General features: G+C 47.3%; 1 protein-coding gene across 1 annotated transcript in view; it reads left to right on the top strand.

Moving 5' to 3' along the window:
* RTN1 (reticulon 1) overlaps positions 1–24,074 on the top strand; it is a 125,053-nt gene that overhangs the window by 67,452 nt on the left and 33,527 nt on the right. The window contains exons 2-3 of the mRNA XM_040067894.2: positions 6,441–7,178; positions 10,817–11,599. Of these exons, the coding sequence (XP_039923828.1) occupies positions 6,441–7,178; positions 10,817–11,599 (1,521 nt within the window). The remainder of the gene's footprint in view (positions 1–6,440; positions 7,179–10,816; positions 11,600–24,074) is intronic.

The following is a 24,074-nucleotide window of genomic DNA, read 5'->3' as shown; positions in this document are numbered from 1 at the left end:
TTTCCTCTGCAAAATGACCCGGAGGAGAGGTTTTACATGCACCAAAGCTTATCATTAACTTGTTTGAATTTAGGACTCGCTTCCATCTCAGGGGGAGGATGACTCAGAAGCCACTCCAATGAAATCAATTGAGTAATCACAGTGTCTATAGGACTAAGCCTGGTTTTTTCCACACTCTCCTCCTGCCCTCCTACCTGTGCAGGAGACAGCACCTGCCACGGCAATGTTTGCTCTGATGCTGGGGGATCTGGAGGGGAAGGGTGAATAATTTGCCCAGCTTGGGGCACTGGCTCACTCCTGTCCCCAGGAGAGGAGGCACAGGCTGTCAGCCGCTGGAGCCTCCCTGCTGCTCTGTGTTTCCCCAGCACATTCGGGACCGTGGAATAAGAGAGTAGGATCACGCACCCTCCCCATACAGCCGGGTTTCCTGTAGCATCCACTGTGCAAACCAATCCCCAAGCCACTCTCGGGCTGTGGCCGTTCCCGTCTGCCAGTGCCATTTGTGGGGATGGATCTGTGCTGCAGACGGGGTTATGAGAGCTCTGGAGGAAAGGATGTTGCCAGCCTGTGGAGTGGGTTTGGGAATCCGGAGCTAAAACAGAGAGCACCATCTCCTGGCAGCTGGGAAGAGCTGTTGCGGGTCTCCTGCAGGCAGCTGGCTGCTCTCTGTCTATCCCAGAGCTTCTGGAGGTGGGACAGCTCAGGGCTGACAGCTGGCTCTGAGGAAGGTTAATAATCCAGGGGACACTGGGGGCTGATCCAGCGGTGTAATCCACAGCACAGCGATGCCTCTGCTTGCTGTGAGAGCTCTCAGCCATTTGGGTTTCAAGCTCTACTCGAGCTGACGCACAATTGCTGAAGTACTTCGGAGTTTTGTTTGGTCACCGAAGTGTCTGGGGTTGGAAAATTCACGCAGAAGGGTTTTGCAGGGCTGAGAGTGTGACTCCCAAGTGGTACACTCAAATATCCCTGAGGGTGGCCAGATTGTTTTGAAGCAGTGTATGATATGGGTTGGGGTTGAGAGATGCTTCTCTCAACCTTCCTTCCTCGCCACTGCCAGGGAGGTGCTAGTCAAGGACATTCAGAATTCTGGAGCTTTCCTCAGGTTTGGGTTGAACTTGAAATGAAGCAGAGAGGGGAAAGCAGCTTGGTCTGGATCCAAGAGAATGGTGTGCTTTGAATTTTGGAGACAGACTTGGGACTGCTGGTCTGTCTGGGTACAGCAAAGAGGAGTGGAAAAGTGCTGTAAGACTGAACATCTGCATAAAGTAATGTGTGGATACAGATGGGAATGCAGTAAGATATTAGGGGTTTTAAAAAGGAGAGCAACTGAGTTGAGGAACTAAAAGGACATTACTGGACATCAGGTACCAGGGTCAAAAAACAGGAAAAAGTCATTCCCTTTTCCCCCCTCCTTTTTTAAGTGTAAGTGAGGAATAAAAAGAAGTCAAGGTCAAGCAAAGGCTTTTTACTAGTAGCTGATGACAAAGTTGTAAATTTGGTACAGAAAAAAAAAGGCAGGACTGTTTAATAATTGCTTTTGTTGTGCATTTGGAAGAAGGCAGGAAAATACGTTTTCGTAATGGTCATGGCTGAGTAATAAAAATGAAATTATATCCCTAATTGACTAATTACTGAAGGTTACGGATTATTGAAATGGGATGGGGTGGACATGGGGGGAGGACCCTGCTTCTGGGAGCTTTCATCCCTGCAGCATTGGGCCAGCCAGTAATGACTCCTGAAGCTCAATATCCAAAGCAAAAAGCCAGAGCCAACTATTTAAAAGACTTACAGGAATTTGCTGGAAGCTGCTTGCTCCCACTATTCTGCTTTTGTCTGAAAAGGTCGCTGAAACCTTGATTCCTCCTGTTGCAACCAAGAAGATTTTGTTTTCTCTGCACAGCTCCAGGCTGTAAAAACTGCGTCGCCTAATTAAAGATCAGTTCTCCCCTCTCTTCTTCTGAAAAATTCTTAATTTTGAGCAAGTCAGTGACACACAGTAAATACAGAACCTTGCTCAGAGGGGTTGCCAGCTGTTTTGGGGAGCTGAAATTTCATGTCACAGAATCATGGAAAGGTTTGATTTGAAAGGGACCTTAAAGATCATCTTTTTCCAATCCTCCTGCTGTGGGCAGGGACACCTTCCACTAGACCAGGTCCCTCAAATATCAGTCTGTCTGTGCCAGTGAAGATCACCAGAGCTGCATGTGAAGCTTGACAGGTTAATATGAAATAAGGTTATTTTATTAAAAGTTGAGCACAATATTCTGAGCAGATCAATTTTAATAAGGCCAAGAATACTCTAGTTGGGGAAAAAAAAGAATCGGTTTTATTTAAATCAGCTTTTTCTCTTGACTGTGATCCTCAGTTAACTTTTTGTCCCCTGTTCCAGTGTGCTGCAGCAGTGCAGCTTGCCTTATCCAAATTGGCCTTCAGCTGCCTTTCTTAAATTAAGAGCTACTCTGCATGGAACCGATGATTTCTAAATTATTTCCTCTGTTGATTGCTAAATAGCTCTAAATCCAGTTCCGTAGGAGAGGATTTCTGGAGCATTCCCTTATTCTGAGCAAACAAAACAGTCATTTTCCAATATCCTTCTTTCTCCTTTGCAGTTGATGAAAACACATGTAACTTGCTGAGCATCTCAGCTGGGCTGGAGTGATTCAATCAGACTCATTACTTCTTAGCTGGTCGCAGGAAGTGAAATTATTTCCCGTGGGCTCGTGTTACGAGAAAGCACAACTGCTGCTCTCAGGAGCTGAATAGCTTTCCTTCACCTGAATTGGCAGGCAAGTTTTTTGGGCAGTTTTGAGCGAAATCCAGATTAAAAAAAAAACCAACAAAAAACCCCCCAGCCTTTGTAACAAGAGTAAATTCAGTCCTGATACTGTCATCTGTTACCGGTGCTATTCAAGGCTTCTCCTTCCCACGGATATTGAACCAAATAAACTTAAAAGTCAGAGAGGGCATTGCTTAATCACCAGGCTCTGAGAACACTGTTCTTCAGCAAAAATCTGCTCAGCTATTACCAGTTTCCATGTCTTTAATACCCACTCTAATAGCTGAGAGATTCACACTTCCCAGATGAGAGGTAGTTTTAGCATTGGCTTTAAATCAATCCCAGTGGAAATAGGGAGTTACATTAAATCCTATTAATTAGGCAATTTCAGCTGTCTTCAGTGCTTTTGACTCTGCTGTCCCCTTGAGAGTTGGGATCCCCATATGTCCTGCTAATGTGAACCCTCCTTTCGCTCACATACCCTGTGACTCTCTCTCCTCCTCAACCCCAGCAGCAAATGCATTTTCTGGTTTCATTTCTATTTGCAAAAGTGCTGCAGGAAAAAAACAAAAAGGTTTATGATTGGCAGTGATTCCATTCTAAATCAGCTCCTGTGTTCACATCTGCTACAGTACCGGGTTTGTACTATTTGAAAATATGATGTTTGTGTCGATGACTGCTTCAGGGTTATTTTTCTTTCTGCTGAGGAATAACCTAAAGAAATGGATGGTCTTTTCTCAACCTCTCTTTATCACTGTGGCTCTCCAGTGAGCTGCCCTGGCTCTAGCTCCTGCTGTGAAGCACCTGACACAAAAGCAAAGCATTAGAAACCATTTCACTGCTCTGTTGATCAGCACTGCTAAGAGCTGCAAACGCTTGTGCATCTGGCTCCCATGTACTGTGCACAAAGCACAAATGAAAGCTGTGAACAGCATCTGTGAATATTGCTTTGGCGGTGGCTTCAATCTCCTTTGACTCTCTCTGTGCTCCCTCTCTCCCAGCAATGGTGGGATGTTTGTAGGAATGAATTTTTGCCCTCTGATGGTGTTGTGACAGCGTTTTCCTTGTGAGCAGAAATTATTCCACAGCCATCTTGAGCTGCTCCACAGCCACTCAGAGTCAGGGGGACTTTTCTGGTGAATTCAGTGGGCTTTGGATCGGGTCCAGGAGGCACTGAGGAAGCATTTCATGAAAGAGCAGCCCTGAAACCCTGTGATTTAGACAGCCACTCACCCAGCACAAATAGTAAATTACAAACAGCAGATACTGGCAGCAACAGGCAGGAATAGTCTGCAGTCAGCAGTTCACAGTCTGGAATATGTTGGCGTAAACAATGCATCAGATAATTCCAGCTAACCAACACATTTGTGAAAATTCAAGCCTGTTTATGGATAATTTTTAAAATGGCAAGTTCAGCAAGAAGAGCACTTGCAAGGAATAGAACTTTTCCCTTTCTGCTTACTGCTCATTTAGAAATGTGTTCTGGGTATGAGCTGTCCTTGCAAGGCACTGGATGACCTCAGGTGGAACCTGGGTGTTGGGCAGCCCAGTTTATCCCTTATTCTGCTTTGGTTTTGCAGTGGTTTTCCACTTAGGCTTCATTCTCACGTAGCTTTGCTGTTGGGACTGAGTTATTCAGAGCAGTGAGGATGGGAGCTGCCTGCAGCAAGTTACAAAAGCACCTCGGAGCCCTGAGTGAGCTGGCAGGAAAACAGAAGGTGAAATTTGGAGTAGGTAAATGTAAAGGCGCATGGACAGAGAGGGGGAAACAATCCCCAAGTTCACACCTCCACAGTGACCCTCACCACTATGAGGCAAGGGCTTGCCTTGATGATAAATGTTTCTAGGAAAAGAAATGTTGAAATGTTTCTATGCAGTGCTACAGGGCAGTGAGAGCACGCAGCTGAAGGCTGGGAACGACTGGGAATGGATGATTTTCCACCTCCTGGCTGCAGCACCCCTTGCTCTGTGCTCTCCTGTGGCAAAGGCTGCTACAAATCCCTGGCTGAGGGGATGGAGCTGCTGCCAGCATCGTGTGTGCAGCAGCAGATTAGCAGGGAGGGCTGGTGGGGAGCAGCAGCACCCAAAGCCAGGGAGGATGGGGACACAGGAACGGGTAGCACAGGGAGACTGAAAAGCAAGGAGTGGCACTTTTGGGTTGCTTTTCCCCTATGCTACCAGATTTCCCCTTTGTAACTGGAGGGGCATGTTGTTCCCAGCCTGGAGGCGATCCAGGGAAAAGAAGTTGGTTGCGAGACATCACAACCCCGAACAATGCAGAAATACGATGAAGGAAATGATCTCTCTGCTTTTGTGCAGGGCTTGGGGGGGGGGGGGGGGTGTGTGTCAAATCCAGTGAGGTTGTGCAGTAAAATAAAGCCTTCAGCTACAACTCTGAAGTATGACAGGGTGGAAAATACCATTTCAGGGCTCGCTAAATGAGCTGCACGTGCCTGATGTGTGGAGGGCTGTGGGGGAAAGCAGTTGTGGTGGTGTTCAGAGATGGCATCATTCTCTGTGTGTGCAAGGAGGAAGGAAATACTCGAATGCAAGTAGCTTGGGAGCTTTCTCATGGACATTTTCCAGCTTCTGGCTTTGCAGATGCAGCAATGTCCCTTTCGTATGATGATGAAGCCTTCACTGTGTGTGGTGGAGCAGGTCAGGAGCCTCACATCCCTTGCAGGTGATGAGCAGAGGTCAGAGAAAGCCAGCCAGCCCCTGTGATGCTTCAGCACACGAGGGGTTAACAGGCTGCTCCCTCCCAGAGGCACCAGCTCCTACAGACATTGGCTTTGTTCCCCCTCATCCCATTCCCTCAGCCCCCACAGAAATCCGTCTCTCCGTCTCCCCGGTGGGGGATCTCGCTGTTCCCGTCGCCGAGCTGTGCCTTGTATGAATGCTGCAGAGAGAGAGAGGCTGCTGTTCCTAATTTAATTAGCATCATCCCCAGCAACTGAGAGCGTGGCAGAGGGAATTAGAGGCAGTGCACGAAAATGATGCATGGGTTTAACCACCTTCAAGCCAGCATGATTTCTAGATGATGCGCACGGGCTACAGCTTTCTGAACACGTGGAAATCGCTAAGTGGGGATGTTGAGTCTCTGCCTTGGTGCTTCACAAAATTAGGGTGGCTACTCTTACGAGAAAATGTAATTTAAATCTGCTTGCCAAACTTTCCCTCTCGATTTCTATCCAGCAGAATTTTTTTCATAATGAAAAGTTTCCTTAGGATGAAATTCCTCCAGTTCTATGCATTTAAAAAGAAATACTGGTTTAGTATTGGACATTAGATTTCTTTTAAGGATATTGAATGCTGAGCCCCTGGGTTGAATTGTGAGAGATGCTGTGAGCTTGCAATTACAGGAAGTTTTTATTTACAGGCTGGGCAAACATTCGCCAGGAATGCTTAGTTACTATCAGGGTCCCTATAGCTATTTTAAGATGGAACAGCAGCTGGAAGCCTCGTGTGACAGATGTGCCACTGCATTGCCCAAAGGTATAGAAAGGGACAGTCCCCAAGAGCTTTCGAGCAAAGTCAAGTCTCGTTCACAAACCAAATCTAAAATCAGCAGGGGGTGAGCGTGGCTTTGCAGAAAGCTTGATGCAGAAAGCATGCAGGCATTTGTATCTTACTGTGCCTCGTTTTTGTGTGTTTGCTCCAGGTGTCACAGGCTCCTCACATCTCTTTGACTACGGCTCCACTGCCAACGGAGGGGACAACTCCTTCTACACCTCTCTGATCTCCGATGTCCACTACACCACCCCGCGGGACTCCACCTATTTCACGGGCATCTATCAGCAGGAGAACACGCCCATTCCCTGTTCGGGCAGCACGGAGGGCTTTAACGCCCTGGGGCATCCCGTTCAAGATGTGACTGGGTTTGAGTCCCGTGGCTTGTTTAGCTCAGACTCGGGCATAGAGATGACTCCCGCAGAGTCTACTGAAGTCGACAAAACCTTAGCAGATCCCATGAAAGTAGAAGCATACAAATACATGGACATGAGTAGATCAGAAGAAATAAAGTACCAAGAAAAACACGACTCTGACTCAGAAGATGAGAGCCCGGGCCTTAGTGATAAGTACCGGGGAGCGCCCGCAGGGTCCAGCCACGCCGCCGAACCTCCACGGACGCCTTCGGAGAGCACAAAGGCAGCCAAGGAACAAGACCTGCTGGAAGACAGAAAGCCTGGGGGTCAGCACAGTCCCTCTGTGGCTACAACCCCCGTCAAGATCACGCTCACTGAGACGGAAAGCACCAAGGAAGCTGCCAGCAAAGAGCCGAGCCCGACTCAGCCGGACACCGGCCTGAAGCCGAGCCATGAGGTGGTGCCAACGGTGACGGTGTCGGAGCCCGAGGATGACAGCCCAGGATCTGTCACACCACCCTCCTCTGGCACAGGTAATGCTGGTGTTGGTGCAGGGCACTGAGGGTTTTGCTGTTCAAGAAGTGGTTGCAATTGTACCCTGCACGTTGGAGAATTACCATGGATTTTTGGGGTGACTGTAACAGGGCGCTGACAGTTCTCCATGCCCGTGGAGTTTGTGCTCTGCTCTGGCACAGGTTTGTGTGGCCAGAATGGAGGGGGAGGCAAACTGTGCTGCCCTTGCTGGATGGAAGGGATCCAGTTCTGCTGAGCCCAGTCCTCAGGGATCTCTCCTTGAGGGGAAGCAGTATGCCTGTGAGCATCGCTGGAGTATCTTCATCTAGGCCGTGGTTTGAGCTGGATCCTGGTGGTTTGGGTGTCTCTTGGTCACCCTGGCTGCCCTGATTCCCCAAGGGAAATAAAGTGTGTGGGATCAGGAGAATGCAGCTGACTGGGTTCATATTATTAAAATTTTAATGGCTGGCTTAATATCTCCTTGTCCCTGTAGAAAGTAAGGCTAAGTTGTTAAAATTCAGTGCTGTTTTCATGTCAAAGTGCTGCTTCTATAAAGTGCTGAAGAGGGAAATGCTGTCACCTCATTTATAAAGGGGACTGGAGGGACAAAGGGCCAGTCTCTTTAAAGGACTCCTGCTTGCTATTGGGGGATCACCAAAGCCCCATGTTTATACATTTTCCTATTGTCTGATTACTGCAGTAGTGCATAATACCTATTCCTCATTTTCCCTATTATACCCTGCCAAAATATAAAAGTACCATAGTCCTTTAGAAAGGATTAAAGCTCCGTGACAGAAAACATAATTTTTAGACTGAAAATTAAATTTCAGTGTCCAGGAATCCTTTAATCAAAATCCTTGAACAATGAACATTTGACAAAGAACATCCCCAAACTGAAACTTCTATTGCTTCAATTTAATTTAGAAGCATTAAAAAAAAAAAAAAAAAAAAAAATAAAAAAAAAAAAAAACAAAAAAAAAAAAAACCCCACTAGAATTTCCTTAAAATGGCAGTCTGGTACCCACAGTAATACCTCCCCTTGGAGAAATATTTGGATATTTGGTTCCTGCAGAAAAGTGAGGGAGCATTTGTGCACTTCCACATAGGAAAAGGAGATAAGAGTCCACCACAGCTGTGAATTTATTCTGCCTGCATCAGCCAGAAACTTTAATGAATAGACTTCAGAGCCACATTTTTCTCCTTTAGTTTGACTGAGTGAAACCACACACTGCTCCTGAGACGTGCCACTGCTCATCAATTTACGCTTTTTGCTACAAGGTAATTAAGGACTTCAGGTGCTGTTGCTTATTCAGTCCGAGTGAAGGCTGCCTTGGGGATGCTCGGTATCTGTATCCCATCAAAACTGCTTATCCATCGTGCTAAGGAAAGAAGTCATCTTCTCTTAGAGCCTGGCTCTCAAAGGGTGTTTCCTTTGGATTTCCATCCCCTTTCCTGCAGCTAGGAATGTTCCATGCCCAGAACCCACATTCATAAGTGATGAAGAAATTTAAAACCTGCCTTTGCTATTCCCACGCAGTGACCCAAATCCGTGGCTCCTGAATACCCCTCAAGCATTCTGGCAAAGCTTCCAGTCAGCCCCTGTTGGAATTCTCATTGAGCCAGGTGTTTTTAGCTCCATGAATGTCCAACACAGTCTGAGAGGGTCCAGCACCTTACAGAAATGGTTTAAAATAATTTGCAAGACAGTGTGATCAAATGTGTCTTGAAAAAGCAAAAAGGGTTTCAAATAAATAATAAAATAATACAAAAGAAAAGAAAAAAAGCCACGCACAGTGTAGGGACAGGTCCCACACACCTGCCACAACTCCCTGAAAATGCACCAAGAGGCCTCGTGCTCTTCCTTAAATATTGAGCATTTTGTGTGGGTGTTTTTTTGGCAAACAGCCCAATAGAGAATAACCACATTTCTGAGAGACAGCTAAAGAGACCTAACAGTGTTTCTGTCTTGGCATTGAGCCAATCACTGCCAGGAGAGCATAGAAACTTCTAGTGTTTTTCCCTTAAAGGGTCCTGGGGTGACACTGAGACCCCTTTTCCTTATATCGAAAACAGCTACCTGGTGCAGTGCAACTTGGTGATCTGCTTGGATCAAGACTTTTAAAAACATTTTGCTTTTAATCTCTGGCCCTCATCTTTCTGGGGAAGGAAGGCATGCTCTGTCTCTGCGCTGGTGCTGAAAGGCCGTGGGTATTCATCCACTTCCCAGTGCCAGCGGTAAATGTGACACCCTGCTGCTGGCCACAAAGGAATGTTTTATTCACAAGGTGAATGCCAGGGCTGGGAGTTGCACACTGCCAGCACAGGGAGGAGCAGGGTGAAGCTCAGCTCGTTGCTCAGCTACGAGGGCTGGAAGTCACATGCCCGTTTGGACTCGTGCCGGATTCAGTAGCAGCTCAGGAGAAAATGCTTCCTGCAGCCAGAGGAGCATGCACGAGCTCCCAATGCACCAGAAAATTCCCAGCATCCGGACAGGAGTGTATTGTAACAGTTCCTGCACCTTAATCCTGTCTGTGACCGCAATCTGGAGTGCAGGAGGATTTTCTTGTGCCACCTGCAACCACAGGGCTGGAAACCTTCCTCCACTCCTCTGTGGTACCCAGCCCTGTGGGTGTCCTGTCATGGACCTCTTCACCAGCATCCGCTGGAGGAAACTTGGGGATTTATTTTCCTGGTGGCTTTCTTGACTCCTTGCAACCTGCAGTGCCCCTTAGTGACCCCATCACAGTAATGATGACTTTAACTTAGGGAATGAACATGTAAATTAGGATCCCAGAGGACAAATATCCATGTGTGCTTGATGGCTGTTTCGATATGACTGGGGAATTGCAGTCAGAAAATGTAGACTTGGTTGTTAGTCTTTTTTGTTTTGTTTCAAATTTTGGGTGACGAGATACTCATTATTTTTGTTGCTATATTTCACAATAATATTAAGAATTACAGTAGAAAACGTTGTTTTCATTCTTGGACCCAGCTGGGCTAAAAGCAAACAGAGAGATTTCACCACCCACACCCTGAGGAAAAAAAACCACAAATCCCAAATTAATAATTAAAAAAAAACAAAAACAAACAAACAAATGAACAAACAACAACAACAAAAAAAACAACAACAAAAAAACCACTAGTCAACCAGCCAAAAAAAAAAAAAAAAAAGTTTCTGATCTTAAATATTTCACACCTGAAAGTTAAATTGGGAAAAACTACAGGTGGATTGCTAGGATCAGCAGAACCCACCAGCGCCATGTGTGTATTTGTTCCCAGAAGAGACAAATATCTGTCTGTGACAGTCTGATGCTGTCATGTGTGTCCTGAGCCCATGTTCCTCTTGACTGATGATTTTCCTGGTGAAAACCACGTTGTTGAGCCACTGGTCAAGCCGTGACCAGCATTGCCTTGTACCTCAGCTTTTTCTTCAGCAAGTGATGCTTCCTTTATAAGGAGTACCTACATGGGAAATGCTGTATAAGGTCAAGCTGCTATTACTGTTAGTCCTGCCAGATTTATGCCTGTGCTCCCAGCCATGCTAGAGGGACGCGTGCCGCTCTGAAATCTATTGTGTTTGTTCCCTAAGCTGCTAGAAAACAAGATTATTAATCACTTTTCTTTATGATTTTTTTTTTTTTTTTCTCCTGCACGGCAGAACCGTCCGGCTCAGAGTCTCAGGGCAAAGGCAGCCTGTCGGAGGACGAACTCATCAGCGCCATCAAGGAGGCAAAGAGCTTTTCGTTCGAGCCCCCGGAGGCGCAGCGGAGTGCAGCCGCTCCCGCGGAGAAGAGGGAGCAGCGGGCCAAGCCCGGCCGCGCTCCCTCCTCCTCGCACGGCGACAACGAAGCCAGCAGCGCCGAGTCCGGCGACTCGGAGATCGAGCTGGTCTCGGAGGACCCCCTGGCTGCCGAGGAGGTGCTGCACTCCAACTACATGACCTTCAGCCACATCGGGGGGCCCCCTCCGTCGCCCGCCTCTCCCTCCATCCAGTACAGCATCCTGCGGGAGGAGCGGGAGGCGGAGCTCGACAGCGAGCTCATCATCGAGTCCTGCGATGCCTCGTCGGCCTCCGAGGAGAGCCCGAAGAGGGAGCAGGACTCCCCTCTGATGAAGCCCAAGGTTATGGACATTATCAAGGAAGAGAACAACTCGCGCGGTGACGCTTCCGACTACGAGGCCGGTAAAATGACGGAGAGCAGGATGAACAGGGAGAACCTGGCAGAGTCCTCGTCCTACCTGAAAAGCTCCTTTGTCGCACCAAAAATAGGCGCTGAGCCCCCGACCTCTGCCGTCAGCACCGAGGAGCTGAAGGAAAGGGTAATCCTGAAGAAACCCATTGAAGAGACTGCTGTTAACCAAAGCAAAGTGTCTTCCAAGGACTTGGGCAAAAAAAGTCCCCTGGCTTCGTTCCTACTGCCGTTTTTAAATAAGCAGAGAGGTAAATGCAGATGTGACGTTGGTTTGTGCAGGGGTGCTGAGAGGAGGGGGAGGGAGGAGTGCCTGCTCCGTGCAGGGGAGATGTTTGAGGCGTGGAGCAGGGGGAGCTGCTGGCACAGGATGCCTTCAGGTGGAAGCTGGGCATGCCTGAGACGATCCACACATCATCACTCATCCTCTTAGGGAAAAAATAAACACCGGCAACAATAATTTATAGGCTTAAGCATAGATGCAGGATGGTGCAGGAGCCCCGGTACCACAAGGCTGATTTGTACATCAGGCATCTGGAGGACAAAGAGGAGCAAATGATCATCCTCCCTTTTAAATACCACTTGCCTTGTCCCAGGGAAGTGGTGCAATCAGGGATGTGATCCTGCACCTCTCAGAAGTGTGAGGATAAAGATTTTCAGGGTGCATTTATGGGGAAAAAAAAAAAAAAAAAAAAAAAAAAAAAAAAAAAAAAAAAAGGAGGAGGAGAGGAGTTGGTTTTGGTGAGTCTGGGTGTTTCTGGAAATGTTCAAGGCCAGGTTGGATGGGGCATTGAGCAATCTGGTCCAGTGGAAGGTGTCCCTGTCTGTGGATGTGGCGTTGGAACTGTGTAATTAACGTCACTTCCAACCCAAACCATTCAGTCATACTAAAGCTGGTGCAGTTTAAACAAATCTCTCTCATGGTGGCTGACACCCTCTATTCTTAATAATGAGGATGCTTCCAGTGCAGGGACGTGGGTGGCTCATCCAGCTCTGCAGGACTGTGTGCTCCTCTGAGATCCCCTTCCTGAATCCAGCAGCGTAAGGAGGAAGGGCACGACACTCCTAGGTGAGCTTGTCTCCCCATAGAATCCCTTCAAAGCCAGTGCAGAACCAGTCAGGTCCAGGCTTGCTGTGCCAGGCACTGTGATCAAACAGGACCCACCAAACCTTTGGAGACACCACCAGGTTTTAGTCTCAGCTGAACCCTGAGGGCCAAGGGGCAGCATGTCACTGCATGCTGACGCTGTTGGGGTCCCTATAGCCTGGAAGGGGCTTGAGTCACAAACCACACGGAAAAAAAAAATATTATTCTATGCAAGATGCCAGCTTTAAGCAGCACTTTGTGTGCCCTGGCCTTGTAGGCTGGTGTGGGAGGGAAGGAAGGACACTGGGACTGCCCCACACCTGCCCTGCTGCCCCTCTGCCATCCCCTGGCTGGGCTGGAGGACAGTGACTGCCCCTGTCTCATCAGATGTGTTGGTTTTGGAACTCAAAGAGCTGCTGCTTCCTTGCAAACAGCTGGATGGAGATAGAAGGAGGGGAACAATCCCCTCCCACCCTGCTTAAAGAGCATCTTTTTCCTCTGTCCACGTTTGTGCAGGCGTGTCCCACATGATGGCCCCGAGATGTGGCAGGCGTGTGTGAGTGGCACACTTAAAACCCATTTCCTGTGTGCTGTGAACCCAAGCATGCAAGTCTGGTCAGGAAACAGCCTGAGCTGGCATCATGTGCTGAGGGCTGCAAGATCTGCAGCACAAACAAAATATGTTAATGCTGATTCTGTGTGGTAATGCACTAATGACATTAACAGTCTGAATAAGAAACATGATTATTGCTTGTAAGTGTGTTTTCCTGGCAGACTCTCAGAGCTCCCAGTGTCATGCTGTGCATCTCATCTCCCTCACAAATAGTCTGAGCTCAAACCATTTCTTTCCCACTTACCGAATTCCCATTTTTCAGGACTAGACAAGCCTCTGCCCAAGTCCTACAAGTTGTAGGGCTGACTAAATTAACTTTAAACACTGCTCCTTCAGTCTGGCATTGGGTCTCTGCAATACCAGTGTGTTTGTGTGTTGTTCTGGACAGATCACTAAAAATCCGGTCTTGGATTTGGGTAAGTAGCTGGGGACTATCGTGTGGAGAGCTAATGTTCTGTACCTCAATTTTGAGATTTCAGGATCTGTTACAATTTTTAGTACCCCTCAATCATTTTCAGATTTTTTTTGGCCTAAGTTTCATGACTATCTTTATTTCGGTCATTGCCTAAAGCGATGCTAACATACTTGTTCTCATATGGTGGTCAGAGAAAATCCCTGTGAATGTGAGCAGACTGAGTCCCTGTGTGCATGTCTCCTATCTTGATTCCCCTAAAACAGTAGAGGCGGGAACTTTCCTCACAAGACAGCTAATTACTGCTTGGTGATGCAAAGAGGACTAATTCAGTGTGTGCTTTTTTTGCTCTCAAGACACCCTAGTGCCTAAAGCAAGGAAAACAAAAGCATGGAGTCTCTTGAGAGTATCGTTGGTAAAACTTGTGTATCTTTTTTAAAGCTGGTTTCCAGATACGGGGACGTGGGTTCAAGATAAGAAAGTTTGGCTGATGGTAGAATTCAGTTTACAAGGCCTTCCAGTCACGGGTGTGTTGCTGTATTTGGGCAATATTTAAATTGTTACGCCAAATGTGATATATGGGGCTTTCCTTCTCTCTTGGGAAAGGAGAGCTGATCCCTCTCTGGGAGAATCCGTATGAAACCCACAAGAAATCCATGAGAAAGCCAGCACGTTATCAATTATCAGAGGTGAACTTTGGGATGTGATAACTGGCTTGGTGGGACCAGAGCATCCCTGTGGGTCCTCCCAAGTCACATTGTCTGGCAGGGAAATGATGTGGCAGAGCACATCCACTGGGACAGGGACAGCTTTCATGGCATCAACCTGAGGTCTTGGCAGAGCTTGACATCACAGCATCACATTTGTACCTTGTGCCAACTCAGAGGCTCCTGGCAGGCATTTGTCACAGGCCACACTCAGCCAAAGTGACGAGAACAGGGGGAGAAGTGGCAGTGACACACGGCAGAGGTGCAGCAGAGTGATGTCACTCAAAGCAGGACTCATCATTCACTAATTAGGAGAATTATCTTAGTCACCGTTATCTGTCATTAAGAGAATACTAACAAGATACAAATATATACTTGTTAAATACGGAAATCAGAAAAACCTTGATTGTTTCCTGTTACTTACTTGTTCCACAAGATCAAATGAAGCTGTTGGACGCACCTGGCTGTGTTTTTGACACCTCGCTGTAGATCTTTCTGTGGCCCTTGGCCAGCTCATAGCCAGCTATATACAGTTTTAAAAACAGTCACCCATCAGTTTCAGTGTAAGCCTGAACTATTTCACAGCGTGGTACTGTAATCCCACCAGGTGTTTCTTCACCCCTATCCACGGCATTAATGTATTTTGCATTGCGAGTTTGCTCTCAGCTGGCGAGACAAAAATTGATTTTTGGTGCAGGAAAGGCTGTGCAAAGGAAAAGCCCAGCGTTCAGCGCAACCCCAGGAGCAGTCTTGCTGGCTGTGTTGCTGCCAGCCTGTGGGCTCTGAACCTCTCTGGTGTGTCTGCTGGGCGTGCTGAAACCACGGCCATCCCCCAGAACGACAAAGTGGAGCGCAGCAAGTGCTTGTGTGGTTCGCACGGTGATCTCTGCTTAACGTCTGTTGCCATCCAGTGGCAGTAACAAAAATGGGCACTGACTTCCCACCTCCATTTTACTGGAGCTGTCAGGATTTGGTGGAGTGGAGCTGTTCCCACGCTGCTGATCACCCAGCAGCCTGTCCCGCTTTTCCGCACGCTCGATGCGCCCCAGGCTTGGCTTTGTCCCGAGATGTGCACTTGTTACCTGTGTTAGTGCTGCCAACTCCTCCTCCTCCTCCTGCAGAGCACAGAGGGGAAGGCAGAGCTGCAGCCAAGCAGCCCTCACATCACTCCTGGCATCTCCTCCCAGGGGTGGGCACAGCCCTTACACAACAGGGCTTGGAGCATATCTGACTGTGGCACTGCAGGAAGGGAGGGTGACAGCTCAGTTTCTTCTTCCTTTTTCTTCTTTTTTTTTTAATTCTTATATGCTGGACTTGCACGTGGCTTGGGCACACAGGGTATTTTACAAAAGACCTGGTGTCCTGGAGACATGAATCCTTTGGCCTGGGGCATTTTTCAAGAAGCCTGGATCAAGGCAAGCTGAGAAGGAGCTCTTTGACTGAGTCCTTTCCTGTCTTCTCTTGGTGCCTTTTGGCCACTCTCTGCCAGGGTGGCCTGGCTTACCTTGTGCTGGTGTCCCACAGCCTGAGGAGCTGGTTCTGGAAGGAAATCTCCCTTATGCTGGAGGATCATGTCTCTCCCTGTCCCCTCCTTCACTGACAGAAGATTCCTTGTTCTTGATCCATTTAATGAAATATGCAGCAGCTTGTTACCTTTCAGATCAGTTGCCTGATCTCAGGACATAAAAAAAGAAAGAAAGAGATGTGGACATTCATAGTAATGGGTATTTTAATTTTCTTTTTGCTTTTCACTTAAGGAAAGGAGGGCATGGGGCAGTGGGCTGTCACTCACAGGTTAGATGATACCATGGGCAGGACCCAGGCTCCAGGCAGGATCCTGCTGGACACACGGTCAAATAAAATTAATCATTTAAAGTGCATCATCCTGCAGCACACTCCTGTGCCAACTTGCCACGAAGCATCTTGATTTTTATGCCTTATGAAAGGCTTTCACAGCACTACTCCAGTCAGTCCCCTACAAATGTGTGTCCTTACCACACGCCCTTGGTGGCTGCTGTGGCTCTGAGCACCCATCAGGAACACCAAAGTTCAGGGCCACCCATCTCTGTGTGGTACCCTGGTGTCTCTTAGGTGGTATCACAAGCTGCAGTCAGGATCACTTCTGGTTTTGGGGTGACAGTGGCAATTGCCCTGAGTTGAAGAAGGTGTTTTCCCTCCTTCCTGGTGCCTCTTGTGCTGTCCTATGGTGTCCAAGGCTATCCCACAGTGGAAAAACACTAAGTAGTGTGGGCTTTTCCCCCACTTGGTATCACAGACAAACTGATTTTACAGAGCTTCTAAAGGAAATGGTTTTCCAGCAGAGATCTGGGAAAGACCTGAATTTGTTGGGAATGCTTTTTTGTTCAGCTAAACATCATCTGCATTGAGTTAGCACATCCCTGCTGTTGGAGGAGCTGCTAGTGGGGCATTTTTCCATGGGAAGGGGATGTTTGGTTGGGTGCTTAGCAATCTGAGGCTCGTTTCTCATCGGCATGCTCTCACCAGGCTGGCTCTGCAGTCAGCAGCAAGCCAGGCCAAGGCTTAAGCATACGGTAATGTTAGTTTAATATTTTAGTGCCATCTGCTGTAAGTGCCTCCACATTCTGGCCCATCTGTTTTCTGTGCTTCAGTTTGCTTTTTATGGGGCTCCAGTAACTTTGCATCCTCTGGAAAGCCCCTGCTTGGAAAAGGTGTAGAGGAGTGGGATGTCCTGCCTGGACAGGGCTGGAGTGTCTGCACCTCTAGGAGGAGTGGGATGAAAACCTGTCCAGAGAGGTAAACATGTGAACCTAGTCCTGATCTTGCCATGAAATCCTGGAGCAGCTTGGTGACCCTCTGTGGACTTCCCTCCCACATGGAACGATTAAGGTGGGGAGGGGCCTTGTGGAGGCCGCTGCTCCAGCCCCTCGCTCTCAAAGCAGTTTGTCCAGGTGGCTCAGGGCCTCCTCTGCCATCTCTGTCATCTCTGGCCTCCTGTGCCACCTCTGTCCATCCCCTCAGCGAAGGCAGAGGTTCGGGGGAGCTGAGAGTTGGAGCCTGCGAGTCTGGGTCAGTCCTGTGCTGACGCCTCGGCGCCGCTGCCTGCGGGCAGAGCAGGGTGAAGGAGAGATGCCACTCGGTGCAGCTCAGACAGAACAGGCTGGCAGGAGCTCCACCAGGTCCCAAAAGCCCATCTCCTGGCCCATAGCCATGATTCCTGGTAGAACACTCTTGACAGATGCTTGTGACTCATTTGGAAAGGCCTCCGTTGGCAGATCCTCCACTGGTTCCCAGGTGTCTCTCAAAAACTGTTAACACTCTTCCATCCTTCTTTACTTTAGCCTAAGCAATTCTGGTTTCTTCATTTTTATTTCCTCTGTGGTTATGTTTTTGGGCTTCCTGAACTGTCTTGCTCCCTCTGTTCTTTCCTACCTTTGGCCCCCAGACATCATCTCCAGCCACTACGACTGGAAGAGTTTCCCCATACCAGCACTGACTCTTCCTCCGCCCATGGAGGAGGAGAGAGAACTTCACAGATGCACATTTCTGCCCCACCTCCCCACTTCTGGCCACTTCATGCAGTTCAGCTGCCACCTGACAGCTTGCCACCCATCAAGCTGTGGTAAGTCAGCCAGAGCTGAGCTGGAGGAAGCTGGAGATGTGCAGGCCATGGTGGTAGAAATGAGCTGTGTGCATGCCAGTGGGTCTGTGCTGTACAGGATTTGTCCTTCACTCCTTTTTTTCAGGAACCAAGGAGTGAGTTTGGCCCCCTCTGGCCTCAGGAGTGGTTGCAGTGTCACCTGTCCCCTCTGCAGAGGAGAAACACAGAGCTGAAAAATAGTCAGGTGCCGACTTCCACAGAATCACAGAATGTCTAGGTTGGAAGAGACTTTGAGGATCATCAAGTCCAACCCATGCCCCAACACCTCAACTAGATCATGGCACTGAGTGCCACATCCAATCTTTTTTTAAACATGTCCAGGGATGATGAATCCACCACCTCCCCGGGCAGACCATTCCAGCACCTTATCACTCTTTCCATGAAAAACTTTTTCCTAATATCCACTCTATATTTCCCTTGATGCAGCCTGAGACTCTGTCCTCTTGTTCTGTCAGTTGCTGCCTGAAGAAAGAGACCAACCCCCAGGTGTCTACACCCACCTTTCAGGGAGTTGTAGGGAGTGGTAAGGTCACCTCTGAGTCTCCTTTTCTCCAGGCTAAACAATCCCAGCTCCCACAGTTGTTCTTGTGCTCCAAGCCCCTCACCAGCCTCGTACCCTCCTCTGGACACGCTCAAGCATCTCAACGTCCTTCCTAAACTGAGGGGACAGAGCAGGACACAATACTCAAGGTGTGGCCTCACCAGTGCTGAGTACAGGGGAAGAATGACCTCCCTGCTCCTGCTGGCCACACCATTCCTGATCCAGGCCAGGTGCCATTGGCCTTTTTGACCACCAGGACACACCCTGGCTCATGTTCAACTGCTGGCACCAGTGCCCCCAGGTCCCTTTCCTCATGGGCACTGTCCAGCCACACCATCCCCAGCCTATAACGCTGCAGGGGTTATTGTGGCCAAAGTGCAGGACTCGGCACTTGGACTTATTAAACTTCATCTTGTTAGATTCTGCCCATCCATCCAACTGCTCCAGATCTCTCTGCAGGGCCATCCTACCTTCCAACAGGTCTACACACGTTCCCAGCTTAGTGTTATCCACAGATTTACTAATCAAAGATTCAATGCCTACATCTGTGTCGTCAATAAAAATATTGAACAGAACTGGCCCCAGCACAGACCCCTGAGGGACACCACTGGTGACTGGCCACCAGCTGGATGCAGCACCGTTCACTCTGGAGTTCTTCCTGGAGTCCTGGTTTGATGGGAGCATAGCAGGGTCTCCTATGTGAGAAGCAGTCACTTAGAGGAGATGCCTGCACCCTGGAAAGGATCAGAACAAAGCAAAGAACAGGGGATTTTCTCCCTAGATAATGGTTTGCTTGGGCAGTGGCTGGGATCAGTGGTGATTACTGCAATAATCCCTCTCACAGTGAGCACCACGTACATACACGAGAGCATGACCTTGATATGACCTTCAGAAATGTCTCAGTAAATCTCACCCACTTATTTCACAACCTGTGTTATCCATAGCCTGAGTATTTGGCCTACTTCATCTCTAGCATCTCTTTCCTTCCCTGATTTTTGTCTCTGTTAGTGAAAATTACTCCCCATCTATTGGGTAAGGTCAAACCTTTAATGCATGTGTGTCAAAGCATCTTAAACACAGCGACTGGATGCTCAGAGGGGCTTTGAAAATTTGGTATAGCTCTAACGTGGGAGGATCACATGCCTTCTCCTGGGACTGCTGTCTACTCCACTGCCTCTGAGTGTTAAGTACTGAGCTATAAAAAAATTACAGGCTTTATCCTTCCATTTTTATATATCTTCCCTGTCAGAGCAAGGGACAGTCTCTGAAGAGCTGTCACCAGTCCCAGCACTCAGACAGCAGTTGTACCTTTCTGACAGATGTGACACACAGTGGTGCTTATAAACTTCCTGCCAGACCAAGATTGCATCGTGACCAGTAGAAAAACAAACAAACAAACCCCAGAAAGGTGCTTGTTTAATTCTATGCAGGGACCTGATGGTTGTGTCAAATGTTTAAGTGTCAAGGCCATGAATAGCAAAGTCCAGGCCAAGCACAGACAGTTGGGAGGTACCTGTAGACCAAGAAGAGCCTGCTAACAAGAGGAATGGAGAGAAAAAATGTGCAAAGACTTGTCTCTGTGAGCTTGCTGTATCCATATCCATGTCTATGTCCATGCCACACCAAGCTGAGCACCGAAAGCTGGCTCAGTTCTGCTCCTGGGAAAGGCTGCAAGGAGACGACTGCTCTTTTCATGAGTGATTTTTCTGTTAATTCAGGCACACCTCAAGTGCAGAATCACTCAAGTTTAAACATTTTAAAAGCCAAGATCTTGACAAAGAGTCCCTTTCGGTGTCTCTTTGTGTCAGGGATCAATGACTCAGCTTTCAGACAAGGCTGTGACACTGACAATCTGATGGTGGCCAGATTTTGCAGACGCCTGGATGTAGGGATGCTTTGCCTTGATATTCCAGCAGATCTGAGAGATTTCATGGACAAAGAAACATCTAGAACCCATGAGATAGCAATGATAGATTTTCTGTGGCTGACACAATATATACTGAGAGGCAATGTTTACTCTGGGCACACAGAAACAGGAGAGAACCCCAAACCTTAAGTCATAAATAATGAAGGGGTGAAAGTTATACAACCTGTAAAGGTTTTTGTAAATTATATTAAAAGGTCTTTCATAGAATCACAGAATGGTTTGGGTTGGAGGGGACCTTGAAGATCATCTTGTTCCAACGCCATGTTCCAGGGATGAGGCATCCATACCAATTCAAGGTTTTAGCTCAGAAGGTGCTTGGGGAAGTTTATAGAGTGGAATACAGATTAGGTGAAGGAAAAATCAAAATATATTTCTTTTGTTAACCCAGAATATTTTTCGTATTAATGCAGTTTTCTCATAAATTTAGTGTTTTGCAGGGAACTCCTGGAACGTTTTGTTTTGTGATCTAGAAATGCTGCTTCTTAACCTCTGTGAGCTGGGAGTTATGTTTTTTTTCACCAGTTTCATTGATTAATTCATTTGAAGAGTTTGGACTTATTCCAGGTCAGATTTAAATCTAAGATTAAGCTCCAGTGGTACAAAATATACTTCTAGGTCTCAATGAGAGGTGGAATACAAATTCCTGAACCTCTTGGCTCTAATTCCTCAGATGTTCAGCAGAATAAGGACTTCCTTGGGTATTGCTATTTGTGTCTGGTAGATAGCATGAAGTTAAAATGAATGTATTTGACTGTAGTGAAGGGTGGGCATGCAATAGATTTCCACTGGGAATAAAGCCTGGAGGTGGGTATTGATTTTCCTGGTGGTTTTCCTTAGCTTCCAAAGGTACACTGCTGACTGGGACATAATAGCTACATTGACTGAAAAGGGGATTTATTTTTTTGTTTTCCTCGGGGAATTGCTGCGTTCATGTCAGTTCAGAACAATATAGAAATTAAGGGATGTGCAACGATCCAACATTCAATCCAAAGGCCTTGAATTCCCCCCTGAAGGAGGCATCTCGTGTCCTCATCCCTTCAGCTCTTAATCTTACCTTGGCTACCACATTCCTTTGTTTTATTCCTCTGCAGTATATATTTTTTTTTTCTAACTCTCTTGACATTTACACAACCTGGGCAGTTTAGTCTGTTCTTTTTTTTTCCAGGGAGATATCACAAATACCCTCTTTCCCCTCTGGCTCTGAGAGCAGCTCAGTGGTTTCGTGAGAACTGTGGCAGCGAGAGGTCGTTCTGGTGTTCTGGTTCTGCTGTGTTTCACTTGTGTGTGAGGAATACAGACAAATATGGAAAAAAACCCCTAATGCACACAGAAGGCAGATTGGTTTTGTTGCCAATAATCTCCTGTCCCCACCACAGGTCTGCCAGATGCAAGCCTGCCTGTGGTGGGGATATATGGGGATGTCAGGGTTGCTTAAATCAGCTGTAGAAATGAAGGTGAAGGTTTATCTTTTTTGGTGGTGATGACCAATTTCACAAGCACTCTGGGTCTGGGAGGGTCCAGCTGAGCCTTGTTTCTGAAAATTTGGCATACAAAACTCCTTGTGCTTCTGAAATAGGTGTTTCTCCACTCAGGATAGCTGAGTGATTGCTTCCTGCGTGTTCAGAGCTCAGAAGACACAAAACACGACAGATTTGCAGCTGCCTTACACAGCAGTGACTTTTTTTTTTTTGTGGGGAAAAGCCCTGCTAGCTGGGTTGCTTTGGTGCCAGAACCTCTGGTTTTGGGGTTTATCTTCCTTGCAGCTTCTACTTGACTCACTGTTTGAGTCTATGCACTGGAAGCCCTTTGATAACACTTGCTCAGAGAAACCCTTTCCCATCTGGTACCATGAGATTTTGTATGGAATTAGTCCTCCAATACTTTCCTGCAACTCTCCAGCTTCACTGGAAAAGATGTACAGGAATTCTCCCAGTTCATATCAAAATAATTCACAACTCAGTTCATCAGAGTGCAAGCTAGAGCGAGAGGTGACCTGCTCAGGAGTCCTCTGAGCTGGGATGACCTGAGAGGCACTAAAAGGACACAGTTAATCAGTATTACCTTTGCAAAAAAGCTGTGTCTTAGAAAGGGAGATATAAGGCTTCCAAGGCAGCAAATTAAGCTTGCCTTAAGGATTTGTCATTAGACTGTCCAGTCTGCCAGGTAATGTAGGAATCTCAGTGAAAACTGCCCTCTTTCAAACTGGATCTTAAAGAATAATGTCCCAGGCAAACAGCTTTTGATGTTGCTACATCATCCATCTGGGATGAGAGCGACACGTTTCATACAAATGAGCAAGGTGTAATTTTCTTTTAATAGCTTCTTATCTTTTGAATAGAAGGTGCAATGAGACTGCAAAATTCAAGGGATAAAACGAATTCAGATTTCCAGGGTTTGGTACCACCATGGCCTGGCTGGTACAAGATCAAAATCCTCTGACAATCCCAGTGACTCTGTTCTCTGAGCAGCTCCCACAAAAGCAGCCCAGGATCTCTGCTCACTCAGTGTGTGCTGTTGGCAGAGGCAGGCATTGCACAGACAGGTTTTTCTGCTCTCTATTCCTAAAAGAGGCAGTTCCTTACAGGGGAGTGTGGGAGGGGGTCCTTGCAAACGTCCCCATGAAATGCTGATAGCATCGACAAAGCAAGGTCTGTATCTGAGCAACGAACAAGGCAGGAGAGCCTGAAGAAAAGCCAGCAGAGATTAATAGCCAGGATTTCTGAAGGTTACTTTATCAGCTAATGTAGCATTGAAATGCTGGAGCACAAACAGCTATGCTTACTTGCTTAGGTTAAGTGTAAGCATTGTTCCAAAGGATTGGAAGTTACTTCCCAAAGAGGAAGAACAGGCTGTCTTCCCTGTTTTTCTGGGATTTCTGCACTGGAGATTGGCTGCTGCAAAAACAGGGCCACGTTTCATCCTTAGCAGAAAGTGAAAGGCTTATTGCTCCAACCAGGGAGTGATAAAATGAGTGGGATTTAATAAAAGCCATAATAGCAATTGTGCCTTCTGAAACGAGCACTCACCTTACCCTTCATGTGCACAATTATTGCAGCTGGATGTCACACACTGACTCCACTACACGTGCACACCCCTTTTGTCTTGAAAAGCTGCTGAAAAAGGACCGATATTGGCTAATTTATTGTGTGAGTAATTGATTTGTTGGGTGTGATGAATTGCTTTCGCTGCAGTAACACCAGGAACACACAACAAAGCTGGGAAATTGCCTCAGGTTTTTTCTGAATTCTGGTTTGTGAGATCATCTTTATTGTGTGGTTATTAAACCTTATATCCAATAGATGTCTGTAAAAAAAAGAAAAAAAGCGCTTTTTTTCCCCCATTATTAACAGAAGCAGCGAGCAGGAGCAGCAAGGCGTCCAGCAGAATGATTAGCAGCACACCATTCCTATCAAAGAGGGAATTTCCATATATATTGTTATATTTCCATATAACTACGGCACTGTGCTTTTTACTTGCAGATCTTGCTCCCCCAGCAGCAGTGATGGGGAGATTATGTTGGAATGAAGCTTAAACAGAGAAAACGACCAAAGAACTGATCCTACTGAGAGCTGAAACAGCTTTGGCACGTGTTTAATGTTGCTGAATTATTCATTGAGCCGGGTGGTCAAACTGACATTGCAAAAGGAAATAAATGAGGGTGCTGGAGGAAAAATGCTGAAGGATGTGTTAGCAAAATGTCCCGGTGTCACAGAGCTCGAAAGGAACCGGGGCAGTGATCCCACCCCGAAGTGCCAGCAGCTGGCAGGGTGCAAGCTCTTTGTAAAGGAGAGAGTTTTGT

The sequence above is a fragment of the Hirundo rustica genome, chromosome 6, assembly GCF_015227805.2.
Source record: "Hirundo rustica isolate bHirRus1 chromosome 6, bHirRus1.pri.v3, whole genome shotgun sequence".
Taxonomy (NCBI): Eukaryota; Metazoa; Chordata; class Aves; order Passeriformes; family Hirundinidae; genus Hirundo; species Hirundo rustica.
Note: the sequence above shows the minus strand (reverse complement) of the source record. Positions and strands in the feature narration are given on the sequence as shown.